This window comes from Gallinula chloropus (genome assembly GCF_964237585.1).
Source record: "Gallinula chloropus genome assembly, chromosome: 1".
In the NCBI taxonomy this organism is placed as follows: domain Eukaryota; kingdom Metazoa; phylum Chordata; class Aves; order Gruiformes; family Rallidae; genus Gallinula; species Gallinula chloropus.
Window position 1 is genome coordinate 111,316,391 of NC_140085.1, and position 14,974 is coordinate 111,331,364.

General features: G+C 44.0%; 2 protein-coding genes across 5 annotated transcripts in view; one reads left to right on the forward strand and one right to left on the reverse strand.

The window, feature by feature from the left end:
• Positions 1–5,115, reverse strand: ATP5PF (ATP synthase peripheral stalk subunit F6). Of its 3 annotated transcripts, none has more exons than XM_084264719.1 (4): positions 4,992–5,115; positions 4,126–4,314; positions 2,166–2,290; positions 1–123 (listed from the first exon to the last, which is right to left on the reverse strand). In XM_084264719.1, exons 2-4 carry the CDS (start codon positions 4,293–4,295, stop codon positions 95–97), a joined length of 324 nt encoding a protein of 107 aa, XP_084120845.1. In that variant the 5' UTR covers positions 4,296–4,314; positions 4,992–5,115; the 3' UTR covers positions 1–94. The 3 variants fall into 3 exon arrangements, with proteins under 3 accessions (XP_084120845.1, XP_084120844.1, XP_084120843.1); XM_084264718.1 differs by lacking the exon at positions 4,992–5,115 and adding an exon at positions 4,775–4,899; XM_084264717.1 differs by lacking the exon at positions 4,992–5,115 and adding an exon at positions 4,738–4,863.
• GABPA (GA binding protein transcription factor subunit alpha) overlaps positions 4,942–14,974 on the forward strand; it is a 26,221-nt gene continuing 16,188 nt past the window's right edge. Inside the window, exons 1-4 of one of the 2 annotated variants that reach the window (XM_084264698.1) lie at positions 4,942–5,028; positions 8,900–9,000; positions 10,585–10,729; positions 11,612–11,696. In XM_084264698.1, the coding sequence (XP_084120824.1) occupies positions 8,924–9,000; positions 10,585–10,729; positions 11,612–11,696 (307 nt within the window). In that variant the 5' untranslated portion in view covers positions 4,942–5,028; positions 8,900–8,923. Of the gene's footprint in view, positions 5,029–5,275; positions 5,324–8,899; positions 9,001–10,584; positions 10,730–11,611; positions 11,697–14,974 lie in introns of those variants that run through there. The other variant, XM_084264699.1, reaches the window with a different exon arrangement.

Sequence of the window (14,974 nt, forward strand, 5' to 3'; positions counted from 1 at the left end):
TCAAACTGAAACACTTCATTTATTAAGTTAAATGGGTGGCATGTTCAGCAACTCCATTGATGTACACTGCTGTTTGATGTGCAGCTTGCAGAGATCACTTTGGAGTCTCCTCAAAGTTGGGCTCTAAAAGTGAAAAGGGAGAGAGAGAAAAGTCACTGTAGTCTCTTATTCCGGCCTCAAACCCCACAACTCCTCTCTTAGTCCAAGAAAACTAGACACTAAATTGGCAAGCTGAAGTCAACTCTTGTACACTGCAGTCTACACCACCACTTAGTTTGTATCAGGGTGTGATTGGATGTGAGGAGCATTAATGAATGAACTGTAGAGACAGGCTGAAAAGACCTTAGAGTAACCTTTAAGGGACACATGCACCCTAGTAACATTCAGCCAAAACAGCTTTTAGCAACACCTGGGGCAGGGAAGAAAGCAGCAGAGAATATTAAGTCCAGAAGAACGTTACTGACAACATGACACTTGTTTCCAAGGCAGCCCTGACAGAGGAACAATTGCTCCTGATCAGAATACTATAGTTGACCAAGAGACAGGAGTGCACAATTTCACCTCAACTCACATGCAGACAGAGGAAGCAGTTCTTGACCTCAAAGGTGCAACCTTTGTTGTACCTTTGGCATCAGGCTTTTGCCAGGTGGGCTATTAAGCCTGTTCTCCTTGCTCCAAAGAGTGAGAGGTAAGGCTCAGCTTATAGTTACCTTCACTAGGACAAAAAAAAAATTTAAGTTTCTACCCAGACAGCCGCTTAGTTTTGAAAGCTTACTGGAATTAGATTAGTGATGGGCAAGTGGTAGAAGAAAATGGACTGTCCCCACCCCCCACCCCCCTTCTGCTCTCATGGTCACACAAGTTTTGTTTCATTGCAACAAGACCTCCTAAAATTTAGTATGTAGTGTTTCACATATTACATAAAACTGAATATAATGAAACCACCTCCTTAAAGGAAAGGGGGTGGGGAAGAAGCACCACAGAGCCTACTTTACAGATGCTCTGGTTTATTTGGACCAGTAATTTGACTGAAATACCACCAAAGCCCAAAACAGTTTCAGGTGTCTTCCTAGTGTAAATTGTCATTCTGATCAGAATAACTGGAAATTCTGAGTGACTGGCTACGGTGGGTTGACCTTGGCTGCCAGACACCCACCAGGCTTCGTGCTCTTCCAACTCTACTCTCAGCCCTCCTACAGAGGGAGGGAGACAGACACACAGCATTTTTCATGTTTTTTTAAATACATTGTCACAGAGGCACCACCAGCATGACAGGCTCAGTCTGACATGAGGACTACCCTGATTTCTCCTCATAGAAGCCACCCCCACCAAAAACTTGCCACTTCACTGGCACGTTCAAGAGGCCGCCAGATCCCAGCTACTGGCTACTTACAGCTTATGGGAAAGTTAAGACTACCGACCCCCCCAAACATGACTTTAGCTAAAACTGCTTGTGAGCAATGAAACCTAAGCAAGCAAAATACCCAAACCACTATAAAAAGCAGTCAAGCCCATTAAAAAAAAAAAAGTTGCCTTTATGTCCCAAGGCAGAGAGAGTTCATGCAGTCATGCCAAAACCAATCATCACAAACATCCTTCTTGTCATAATCTGGGTAATAATGAAAACATGCTAACACAAACTTAGAGAAGTTACACGTAAGTCATATCCAGATAATGGAAGGAAAAAGGCTTAATGTAATTGAGTCACGAAGTAAGCAGTAACAACTTTAGTTCTGTGTTCATTTTCTAAAATCACCAGCTTTGCAGATGAGCTGACAAGATTTAAAAATTGCAGTCTGCATGACATAGACAACTGATTTTCGTATTTCAGTCTGATGACCTCTTTGGGGGGATGAGAAAAAAACCCTAACTGTAGGCCTTTGGCTATTTCTACTTGGGTTACTTCTTTATGGTCTGTAAAGGGTATTAAGATAGCCTGATCTGGCTGCAAGTTTGGTTAAGTATCTGTGTTAAACCCACATGTGTACTAAAAAAGGCAAAAGTGTCACAGGGAACCAGAAACTGTGCAAAAAAGGAAGGAGATAAACTGAGGGCATCTTACTTTAGTTTTTAACTCTGACCATTAATTTAAACAGCAGTGAATTAAGCAGTTTGTGAATGTGTCCTTACTTGGAATTAGAAGCTCAGAAAGACTGTTAACTCACCAACAAATTTAAATTCTGGGAACTTGGTTAGATCTCCCTCCCCGTACGCCCGCTGAAGCCTAGCGAGGGATTCATTCAAGTCTTTCTGAAACTCAGGGCCTGTATCAACGGGGCCTCCAACCTGCCTAAAAAGAAATTAAATAACAGGTTATCAGTTCAGCTCTGAAATTTCACGTGGAACTTCTACGTTTTCATGGCCATTTATGAATTAAAATCCATTCTGACGGCCAATTAAAGCAAACCATTGGAAATCTTTCCAAAAGCTGAGATACAGCACACCGTACTGCCTACTTACCTTAAGCATGAACTAAGGTTATCGGGGTAAAGTACAGAAGTAGCCTACTGAGACACAGAACTGCACCGACTACAGAGGCTTTCAGGGCTCTCAGTTCCCCTTGTTCCACACGTGACTTCTTGACACAACTGTGATTTGTACCTCTGCCATTTCCAAATTAGCCATCTTGGTTAATAAAGCTTAACTATTCTTGCAAAGAGAACATGATTTGAATACTAAACAAGTGAAAAAAATGAGACAGGGCACTGTGAATTCATATAGATTCAGACAGGTATTTCCTGGAATTCAAATGAACAAAACAAGAAAGTAACTCCACATTACTAATCCTCATTAGTACCAACACAGGTATCGCTCATAATTGGCAAAGCCACTGAAAGTGTGCTTCCCTACGCAGGCCAGCATGTAGGTGTGGAGCACATCTTCCTCCAGCAGAACTAAGTAGTGGCTCACTTGCTTCCCAAGAATAAATTAGACAGAATTACTCTAGTCATAGATCTTGTTAAATACCTCATTTAAATGTTACAAGAATCTAAGATTCCATTCTAATCAACTACTTACTAATTTAAGATGTTTAATGAACTAGCCTCACTGTTCTGTTAATTCTCAGTTGCTCTGGGAGTCCAGTTCCACTCAGCTTCTGGAAATGAGACTGAAAAACATCCATTTTCCCCAAGGTTAAAAAAAAAAAAAGGTGTTTTGCCTTTTTTTTATTTACAGCACACATAGATGGGTAAAAATTAACACACTGATATGTTTCTCTAGTGTACAAAACTTTACTTTTTTTTCTTCCTTTTTTTTTTTTCCTTTTTAAAGGGGAAAAAAAAAAGAGTGTTTCCTGTCAGGTATGCAGGAACAAGATTTCTCATGCATGACACCATCAGAAATTGGTGTTGGAAAGCAAAAACTGTCCCAACAGAATTAAACCCATGCAGGCTGTTTTCTGAACAACAAGAAACTTGTTCAGTCAGTGCAAAAATAAGACAACTTTCTCCTGAACCAGAGTGGAAAAAATGGAATTCTCCATCTTCAACATTGCCAATGCCACTTACCAATACATTCTCACACCACTGCATACCACCACCAGCGGAACTATCCGCCAGTATCACCCAGCATGTCAGTGGTGTCAGGTGTTCTTTCAGAGCACAAGAGCTAGATTTGCTCTAAAATTAGCTTTAAACCTGTGAATACCTCCTGCTGAAACTATGATTTTACACTAAAGATGTCTGCCAGTGACAGCTGCATCAAAGTATCACACTTCTACCCAAAAACTACCCAAACCAAACTCCTGAACAATTGTGCCATCCTCACTCATTTTTAAATCTAAAATATTGACATAAAATACTTTTATACAGCTTCACAGGGGCTCTTAGAAACTGTTGGAAATAAATTTGACTCTAGAGATTGTTTCTTTCCAGTTTCCCTCCATCACTACCAGAGAGAGGTAAGGTCATCAAGGGAAGAACTTAAAACAGTCCCAATTCCTTTTGAAAGAACTGAGTCTTGTCCCTGCTGATCTCGGTGCTTAACAGAATGCTGGCTGGTGACAAAGCAGCAGACTTCGGGCATTTAGAGATCGAGGCAGAGAGATAAAGTATTTTAACGCTTGTCAGAATCAACATTTTCCCCCCTTCTGCCACCAGCCGTAAGAGAACTCGCTTTACGTACTTGCTCTTTGTGTTGTATTCTCTGATCTTGTCCACGAAGAGCTTCTGAACCGGATCCAGCTCTTTCGCCTTGTTAAAGACAACGGCAGAAAGCCCGATGTTTCTGCGCAAGTGCGTGGACACAGCCGAGCGGAAGAGGGAGGACAGGCGGAGAATCCGCTGCAGGATCATGGTGACACTAACGCTTTGGCTACAGAGAGAAAACCCCAGCGGAGGATTAGGTTGCTCTTCCCGCGATGTCAGCGCATCGCGGCGCGGAACACTGAGTTCAGGGGCGCGCCTGAGGCCGGAAGGGATGTTTAAACCCGCACACGAGCGGGGGGGGAGAGGGCAAGCGGCCCTGACCCCGAAGCGCACCGTGACACCGACCCGCGGCCGAGCCGCCAGGCCCCGCCTCCCCAAGAAAACCGCAGCACTTTCAACCCGGCCAGACCCGGCGCCAGCAGCACCGGCCGCGGGCCCCACCGGCCCCTCCACCCCTACCGCTGCCTCCATTTCCCCCGCGCATCCCCCCTCCCCCCCGCCAGCAGCGGGGCCGGGAGGCCCTCGTAGCCCCAGGTCGCGGGTGCCACCAGCATAAACGAAAGAGCCGGAGCTGTTCCCCGGCACCCACCGGCACCGCGCGGCCGCCCCGACCCAGCTCCAGTCACCTTGGAAGAACCGTCTCCGCCGCCCCAGGCCCGCCCCTGCCCCGCCTCCCCGCGCAACGCACGCCGGGAAGGCGCCCCGTCCGCACGGCGCGGCGCCGCGCACCAGCGCAGGGCCGCGCGGCCGCGCACAGCGGGTCCCCGGGGCGGCGATCCCTGGCCCGTGCCCGGCCCCGCTCAGCTGCCTGCTGCGGTGACAGCGAGCACGGAGAACACCCACCGCCTGTCGCCGCCGGAAGTAGGCGATGCCCTTCCGGGTAAGGGGAGAAGCCGCTGGGAGTGACAGGGCCCCTGCGGCCCCGCCCCCGCCGCGGGTTGGCGGCGCGCCGGGGCCGCCGGGAGCTGTAGTTCCCGCGCCGGCGCGGGGGGTGGCGGTGTCGGCGTGCCCTCCCCGCTCGGGCCCGCGCTGGGCCGCTCTGCCCAATCCCGAGCGCGCGACGGCCTCCTCAGGGCGGCGGCGGCGGGAGCCGCGGGAGCTTGCGGGGGCTGCGGCCTGCGGGAGGTGTCGTGCGGCCGCTCCGCTCGGGGCCGGCGCGGCGGACGGCGGCAGCGGTGGGTGAGCGCGGCGCGGCCTGGCGGCCCGGCCCGTGTTTTGTTTCCGTTTCTCCCCGGCGCCGCGAGTCTCATTTCCGTTTCGGGTTCAAACAACGACGAGGCGCCGCGGGGAGAAGGGGAGGGGGGGGAAGAGAGAGAAGCGGGCGGGGTGGCAGGGGGAGAACCGGGGGCTGCGGGGAGGAGCGGCCTCGACCGGCCGCGGGTCTGCGCCGGGCTGGCTGAGGCGCCGCTCGCTCGGCCGGCCGCGAGAAGGCCCGTGGCGGCGGCTGGGCGGGCGGAGGAGCGGGCTGGGGAGGCCCGTCCCGAGGGGCCTCGGCGCCGGCAGCCCCGGGAAGAGGAAATGGAGGCCGCGGTCGCCGGCTGTGGCGGGGCGCGAGAAAGGGCCCCTCGGGCAGCGCCGGGGGCGGGAGGAGGGCGCGGGCTTCCCGCCGCCGGTTCTGCCGCCGCAGCGGCGGGCGAGCCGGGCAGCGCGGGCCGTGCGTGGGGCCGCTCCCGGGCGCGGAAACCGGCCCCGCTTGTGGAAACTTGTCTCGCCTGGGAACGTACCGGGGTATTTGGCAGCTTTCTGCCCGGTGTTCGGCCGGGTAGGTGCCGCGCAGCCGCTTCTCCCAGCTCAGATTTATTTCCTGAGGGCTAATAGGGAAGGAAAACAAAATCTGGCGTGAGTCCGCCCCGGTTAGTGCTCCGCCGGCTTCGGCTCCACTCTGGACTGCTTGGTAACTTGCAGGAGCAGATCCGTAAAGGATGGGTTGTTGGCTTTATTGCCCAGTTTGTGTTGGGATTTATCAGTACGAATATTAATAGAGATGGACAGTACCAAAGGCGAAGTACCGGAGCTTAGGAGCACAAGTTTCTCCGGTGGTTTGGCTTCGGTATCAGTTGATAATGCTCCAGCAGTCGCACCCACTTCGGAATTACCTGGTAGGAAAACAAACGTGCATTGTAGTAGTGGAGTTTGTGCCTGTGTCACCATGGGCTCGTTGCTTGCTTAATTCTTTGTGTGCTAGGGAAAAGATAGGTTCTAGCCGAACAAAGGGGCTTCTCCCCAGCTGCAGAAGTCAGACTAAAAGATACTGGACTGGCACCAGGCTGCAGGGGTTTAAAAAGGGTGTGTTAGCAAGTGCTCTCTCACACGAGTGAAGGTTTGTCTTGGGGATTGTGGCCAGATTCCTTCTTGGATAACAGGTAAGGTAGGGCTTTTTAGGTTGAAGGAAAAATAAAACTGAACAAATCCACAAATCAAGTGCAGTTTTATATGATTCTCCAAACAAATGCTGCTGTTGTGGTATTACAGCCACGTGGACCCTCCTGACAAGACAGGCTGTTAGAGTTGTCTTCTTTCTCAGTAGCTTTCAGGGAAGGTTCAGGAAGCTTAGTCCCATCTGAACCTATGTGCACTTTCAATCTTTGCATAACAAGAAACGTCACGAGACTTAACATAAAATGTTTCTATCAACAGGAGTCTGTCTATCATAGCCTTAGAAAGAGTGAGTAATTCTCCCCATTGGGTTTCTCTGAACTGTTAATGACTTTACATGTTTTCGCAATGTTACTCTTCCTCTTTCCACCCATTGTCTCTTGCTTGTGTCTGTTCTCAATGGAATCATCTTTCATCCTCTTACTGTACCAGTTGTCTGTGCCTGTGTTCCCTTCTCCTACCTCCCCAGGGTAACCAAAAATGTAGTAGAGACTGTGAGATGCATCCACAAACCACCTTTGAACAGTAAGTGAACGGTTACTAGTCCAGTGTCCAATATTGGATATTTTCTGCCAGAAATCATTCAAGGTGGTGAGTTGTTTGCTTGTTTTCTGTGGCTCTGCACAGATTTCTCAATAAATAACTTATGAATATGTCAAGGAACAGAAATCCTAGCCTAACCCCTTCCATGACCTTACTGGTGAACTCCCTGCCTCACAGGAAGAGGAAAAAAAAAGAAAACTTACAGAGTTTTTAATCCGATTGCTAGCACAGGAAAGAATCTCCCCCTCTCTTACGATACCACCTAGGAGTTTGGGACTTTTCAGTAAGGGACTTGGCTCAAAACTTAATTTCAAAACTATCTTTTAACAGTCAACCAGATCACCTGTAACAGTGCAGCTTTCAGCTGTTTGTTCTGCATTCTTCAGAAGTGGCATTTCATTCTTCCCCCTTTGTCGTGAAGATGATACACAAGGTTAAGTGACATGGGAATTGGGCCCCCCAGACCCTCTTCAGTGGACACTACCACTCCAGTTCAGTGGATCCCACCCTGGCAACTAGGGTATTTTCACAGAGCTGGACCCGTGAGCAGAACAAATCATGGTTTTGCTTCTGATGAGGTGCTGTTTACTTGCTGTCTGGCCCTGGTAGCTTATTCCGAATTGACAGCAGATCCAGCACTTGGTTTCTTCAAAAGTAATTTTTACGTAGTGGTTTTTGAAGGAGATAATTAGATGAGCAGCTTGAATTTCTTTAAACCTTTTCTGTAAAAACTGTGCAACTATTAGCTTTGATAATTTTTCAAGTTGAATGTTTCCTTATTAACTTGTCTTTAAGAATTTTACTTGTTAACATTTGGGTTTGGGATAGACTAGTCCCTGGGGAAGAAAGATTCCAGGATGGAAACCTAGCTAGTCTCTTCTGTTGTGGATGCTTAAATAGTAGCTTGTTTTGCTTTTTCTAATGGGATTTTTCTCCTCTGTACTCCCCCTTCCTACTCCTTTTCCTATGACTTGGTGGTGTTATTTATTGTAAACTGTTACTGTGATTTGGGACAGTTCTCTATTACACACATTTTGTACTTGGTATGTATGGGATGGTTATTGACACATGGTGATGCTATACAAGCCATGGCTTTACAGGCCAAATGCTGTTACTCTTTCTTTCCCCCTTACATTCCAACAGTGTCCAGTATTTTACAGGATATGAAAATCTGTTGTCAATGAGAATATGGTCACAGAATAGCCTTCCTTTTAATTGCCAACACTCTGCATGAGTTTGGGGCTTAACTGGAGGCATTCTTTATGCACCTAACATCACGTGATTGCCTGTAAGAGAGAGGGGTGGAAAGATGGGACAGTCAATAAACACTGTATTGTTGAGTTTATTTACCTATGAGGACATAATGGATCTTCTGTTTAGCTTCTTATTTTATTCAGCATTTTATGTGAACAATAATAATAAATTGTATCAAAGAAAGAAAAAGCATCTTTCAGCCTTGCTGGGGAGATAGTATGTAGCTGAACCTAGACAACAAAATACACCTAACGTTCAAAGAATTTTCAGAAGTTCTTTGCAGCCAGCCACTACAAGCTGAGCCTGGCCCATAACAAAAACATTCAGTAAATTTGGGTGCTTCCAAGAAAATCAGGCTCTGTGCTAATGTCTATTTATAGTCCTGGATTTTCCCCTAGAACATTTGTTTGAGGAACAGGTATTGTAATCTATTTTATGAAATCTGTGTTAGCTTTTGGCTTTATATTTCTAGGTCTTTAAAAAGCTATCCTGGCATTTAGTTTAACATATGTTTGATAGGACACAACCAATCATGTAGTTTTGTTTGTAACTTATAAAAGAAATCTTTCTGTTCACAGCTCTGTTCTTAAGACACTTCAGCCATGACTAAGAGAGAGGCAGAGGAGCTGATAGAGATTGAAATTGATGGAACTGAGAAACAGGAATGCACTGAAGAAAGGTATGTTCTGTCTTTGCTTTTTGGGGTCCTTAGGCTACAATTCATTCACTTATTTTCTTTAATTGCTTTCAGCTTTGTATTTGTACACACTACATCTGGTTATTCAGATTTAAGATTGTGTGGCCATGGTTATGAAATGAGAACAGATCTTTCCTAGCTGGGCAAAAGAAATAACTTTAAACATGCCCGAGTAATTGTCTCAGTATGATCTCTCTAACCCTGCACGTGATTGTTTCCACAGTTTTTCAGCTTTCTTGCTGGATAGGAAGTTCTTGTTTTTGTTTGTGCTCTCTCTGTTTTTTTTCTGCTTCTCACCTACTTTAAAGGGCAGTTTTCTTGAAGCGCGACTGTAGCCACGTACAGGAAGCCAGTGCAGCGCTGTTGTATTCTTCAATCTACATCGCTTAAATCCCAAACTGGTTTGTTTATCTCTTGCTATGTTCTTAATAGTTCTCTCTTCGCTGCTTTCATGTCTGTAGGAACATGTCTACAGGTACAGGCTGCAAACCTTTCAGCTTCAGTGTATCCTTCTGTAGTCGAGATGAAACTTTCAGTTTCACTATTCTTTGACTGTTACACAGGGTTATTTAACAGCAGAAATGATGTGCTGTGTCTGTTGACTATATTGGTGTTACACCAGTGAAACTGCAGATACTGAAGTGTGATATCCTTTGACTTCATTACAGCAGTCTGTTGGGTTTGGTTGTTTTGGGTGATTTTTTTATTCCCTACTAATTTTTACGACTGTTTTTGAAAGCACAAAGATGCAGTTAATGTGTTGGGTAGAAATAACTGAGGCTGGTAGGTGACCTGCTCTTTAAGAACCCATGTTGGAGAACTGATTTGAAACTACTTACTAGTTTCCTCGTACTGTGAGTTCTTTGTATATTTTTACTGCTTATAAACTGACTGTGTCTGTGTACTTTCTGATTTCCTTCTGTGTATAGTAGAGAGATGACCTGTAATTGTTAAGATAGAAGTCCTGTCGTGTTGCTGTTTCTGGATGCCTGCACCAATACTGTCATCGTTTTAGTGCATGACAACCATGATGTGTGACTAATGTTTCCTTCAAGACTCCATGTTGCTGTTGGTTGTCTCTGGTTGACTCCTGTATGCATTATGCTTATCCGTGTGCTGGCTCATTAAAAGACATTGACAATCATTGACTCTGTATAAGTGTGGATATTTTTTCCTTCTTTGTTCTCTACCTGTTCAGCTTGTGTGTTTGTTTTTAACTTGAATATCTTTTAAATACAGTCTAACCAAGGCAAATGGAACTAGTTTACTCTACATGCACTTCAATAATGTGTGATATAATGATGTAATCTCTTGAAAATGGGAATCTGAAAGTAATATTGGTATTTAACCTAGCTTTTTTAACCTCAACAGGGTAAAAATATGAGTTTAAAGACAAAATGTAGTAATTCACTCTCTGCTCAAGGCAAGAGTTTTTCTGCGTGGTATTGAGATTTCAGAGTCACTACTACCTTTTATTCAGCTTACTCCTACAGTTTTTCTAAGCTTTCCTATGCCAACTGTATTAACATGTGGGTAACGATTTGTTGTATCAATTTGGCATTTAAGCATCGTTGAGCAAACCTACACCACAGCAGAATTTGTGAGTCAGGCCATTGACATCAGTGAACCAGTTGGAAATCTTAAGAAGCTGCTGGAACCCAGACTGCAATGTTCCTTGGATGCACATGAAATTTGCCTGCAGGACATCCCAGTAAGTTAAAGATTATGAAAGATTTAACCTCTTAACGGAGAACAACTGTACATGCTTTGTCCCTTTCTTCTATTCTTCTGGGAATTCATGCTTCACTTAGTATATTAATTGTAAAAAAGTGTTTAATTTTATGTCTAGTTCATTATCATCTGACCATTTAATATGTGCACACTAATTTGGTGTGAATAAAATCAAAATACTTTTGGGGTTTGTGATGTAAGGAAGCAAAAAATACCGTCTTGCAAGCAAAAGAAGAATGAGGGCAAGGACAAGACTGTCTCTTCTGGAGGTAGCCCACAATATTTGCAGCTGCCTGAACGTCCATGAGTCTAGTCTTGTTTTCAATCTGAATAAAGTGGGAAGGTTTTTATAATACTTGGGTGCATAGATAGTGGAATGTTATTCAAGAAACTTACACACATGCCATTTTTACAGACATCCTGTTAGGCCGTGTAACTGTTTCATATTGTTAGATGTTTTATTTGTAGTTATAAACAGGCATCTGTGGCTTCTTCAGAAAAAAACCCAAAGCCAAAACAGGGAGAATACTGCTTTAGAGATGAGAATTTTTATGAAGGTGTTAAAAACCGAGGATAGGAACTGCAGATGCTTTTCACAAAGGGAAGGTGTTGTCAGGTATTACATTGCCTTGTTAGGTTAAAAGATGTCCCTGTAAGTGAAACTACCTCAAACAGAACAGATTGACAAGTTTCAAATTCTAACCAACTTCTTTCTGTCTGTACTACATCTACATAGTACCACAAATATTTGCATGCCACTTGAGAAAGTTTGCTGCAGACGCTAAATGTTTCTAAAGCTTAAAGGAGAATAAGTTTCTTGCAGCTGTGAGACTAATACTTGTGTGTGTTTGTTTTTATCAAGCTGGATCCAGACCGAAGCCTTTTTGATCAAGGTGTAAAAACAGATGGAACAGTGCAACTCAGTGTGCAAGTAATATCTAGGCAAGGTAAGCTGTTATCTTGGTCTGTTACACAGACAAGTTAATGTTGTACAAGTGCACATCAGGTTCCTCACTGTGAAATTGAGAAAAATCACTGAATTGTCACATAACTTCAGAGTGTCTCTGTGTACTCTAGTTGTAAGTAGCATACTAATTAAACATCATGGACTGATGCTATTTGAAATGTCTTCTAATGTAACTTCATATCCATTTCTAAGTTACAAGAAAAAAAAAAATCACAAAAACCCCCACAAAACCCAAACAAACCTGGGTCCAGTGCTGACAGTTATCATATGAGGCTTTTGTTAAGGGTGAGTAGTTACTTATACCAGACAAAGTATCTAAGCAGGTAAAACATTTTTGTAGACAGTTTCATCTTTGTGTGGCAAGGTGTGTGTGCTTTGAAAACAACTTGATTGTGAGGGTCTAGCTAACCGAAATTGGTATGAAAGGCTGGGATCCCTGTTACCTGTTTTCTTTGGATGAGAATTCAGAGTAAACTATTGTGACAGAGTAGCATTAACCAAGTGGTTAGGGATTTGTGGATGCATAGTTTTTATCTGCTTGTAGTATCAGGTATGACAGGACTTCCCTTTGTCATATCCTCATGAATTAGTAGCTTCATTGTTTTGCTTTTTGTTCTGTTACTCTCTTTTGCCCCATCCATACATCTTGAGTGGAAAGATTGACACCACTCAACTGAAGACAATTTCCACGCTGGGCTCTGAGAACAGCTGCAGATGTTTGTTGCCATATCTTAAAATAAGCAGTGTCAACAAGTTCTTCCTGGTGTAGAGATCTGCCTCAGTTATGTCAGGAAAGGGGGGACATTTTGTTTTTTTGTGGCTTCAGTATAGATTAGACAGAGAACATACTTCTGTTTTATATCAACACTATGAAGTAAGGCTGTTGATTTGCATTTAATTCTGAGTGTCAGGTGACAGTGCTAGGTTGAATCCTCAGTTCCCCATATTTAATGTGGATTGAACTACCTTCCTGGTTTTAAAAGTGGAATAGAGATATCACTGAGGGAACTAGTATAATTGTTCTTACTTCATGCCCAGTAACTTAGAGCACTGCACGCTATGACTTCCAGTTTCAGAAGGATGCAGGTGATAAATGTCTTCACTGTTATCTCCCATTCTCCCATTTTCTTCTTCTGTTGTTTAGTGGTGGGGTTGTTTTTTGTTTTTCAAGATAAAACTGAGGTGTATGACAGTATAGCACAAGGACCTGCTTCCTTCCTTCCCCTCCCGCCCTTTTTCTGTCTCCACCCCCCTTCCCCCAAGAACACACCTAAATATTAAGTACTTTGGTGTAACTTTGGAATGATCCTCAGTGTTGGTGCTTAGGCTGTGATACTTGTTGCTGAAGCAGCTCATAGTTGAAGGCAAGTAAATTATGTTAGGATGAAGTATCGGAAAATAGCGTGGATATAGATAATAAAATGAGGATAACTGCATCACTAACAGGGAAACAGACTTGTTACTCTGACTGCAGTGACCCTTTGAGAAAAACAGCTGATGTCATCTGCGTGTTTCTCTTCTATGGATGAGATATTGGAAGATTCTGAGTTCAATTTTATTTTTCCGCAACTTGTATAATATGCAAAACTCAACAGTAAACAGATGCTCATCCTTATAATGGATTAGACTCTCTTATTTCTTGAGAAACAAGCCATTACATCAGTTTGTGTTCTATGAAATTTTGATAAGCCATCTGAAAATTCAAAGGAATAAATGCCAACTGAAATAAATCCCATCCTAGTTCTTTTATAACATTAAATGCAAAGCTATTTTAGTAAAAATTGCTGCGGAAAAAAATAGCAGTCCCATCTATTCTTTTTATTAAAAAGACTGTTCTGTTACTCCACCTTGGCCTCACCTTGGCCTTAACTCCTATCTCCTGGTTTGAAGAATGGAGATCTTTGTGGTTTTCCTGCTGCTGGGAGAACAGCTGTTGTGAGCGTAGCTCCGTTCCGTACTGCTCTGAACAAAGCTTCTTGTAAGTCTGTGGAGATCTGAGCAATTGCATTGCAACATCTGTCCAAAAATTTGAAAAAAGCTTTAGTTTTGAAGACATCCATAGTAAATATTTTGATATCTTTCTTTTTCCTTTTTTGTTCACCTTTTTATACATCCAGACACAAATGTTTCTCCTGTCTGTCTGACCACAGATAGTATCAGATTAACATTTTCCCATCCTTAAACTCTTAAGATTCATTGGTGAGGTTTTTTTTGAGATAAGTAAAGTTGATTCCGATCCTACCTTTATTTGGGCTAGGAGGGTGTGTGGCGGGAAGGGGTGTTTGGCTTTTATTTGGTTTTGATTTTTTGGGTGGGTTGTGGTGGGCTGGTGTTTTTCAGAAAAGGAATGTGCAGTTGGGAGGCAATATAAAGTCTTCAGGTTATAAATCCAGCGCTGTGAGTGTTGCATAAGTTAAATTCTTTTTTGGGAAAACTTTGGGGGAGGAAGACTTCTGTCTGGCAGTCTGTCCCCTAAGAGTTATTTTCTTTATCTCTGCTTCCTTAATCACCAGAGTAGAGGCAGGGTTGGGTGGAAGCGATTGCCATGCTATTCTCACATAGCTGTGGGAGATGGAGATACTGGTCTGAAAGGGCTGGGATGAGAGCAGTGCTCTTTGGCAGTTTTTTGTTTGAGCAGGAGGGGCACCTGTATTATGGAGGTGGACAGTGTGGTTTTGCTTTTTATTTCTTGTATATGAACAGGTAGTGCAGTTAACCTACTGTTCAAATTGTACCACATACAGAAACTTAAACTAGTCAGGGCTGTGTTTGTGAATGAAAGTGTCTGTAGCTGCTGTTTGTTGTGCTGGGTTCTGTTATGCACACCTGCAAAACAAACGTTTTCCCAAACATCTGTTGTTCCACCCTCTTTTAAACGTTTGACTGACCCAAGAGGTTAGTGCTTCACTGCTTTGAGAATTTCTGAATATGTTCATGTAGCTCTACTATAGGTAATGCACAGATCTGGGGACAGAATGTGTTTGGATTTAGGTAGCTGAAGTCCCAAGTTCAGTTTTAAGTGTGTAACTCCTCATTTGACTGTGGTTTCTAAACTCTCTTTTGCCGTAAGTAGACATTTTATTTTGAGTATTGAAATGAATGATTCATAAATGTAATGAGACAGATTGATTTATATTGAATGTGTGGTTTGACTTGTGTCCTGTCTCTCACTGTTGTTAATACTAGACATTTCACAGAAAAAAACCCAAGTTGCCTTAACCCTTGTCTATTCTATAGCTTCACATAATTAGCAGTGAA

Excerpts from the sequence above, each read along its gene's own strand:
- ATP5PF (XM_084264719.1), bottom strand. The coding sequence starts at position 4,295 with ATGATCCTGCAGCGGATTCTCCGCCTGTCCTCCCTCTTCCGCTCGGCT. Across the intron at positions 2,291-4,125 it reads GAATACAACACAAAGAGCAA|GCAGGTTGGAGGCCCCGTTG; the intron begins GTACGTAAAGCG and ends ATTTCTTTTTAG. Across the intron at positions 124-2,165 it reads CCCAGAATTTAAATTTGTTG|AGCCCAACTTTGAGGAGACT; the intron begins GTGAGTTAACAG and ends TTTCACTTTTAG.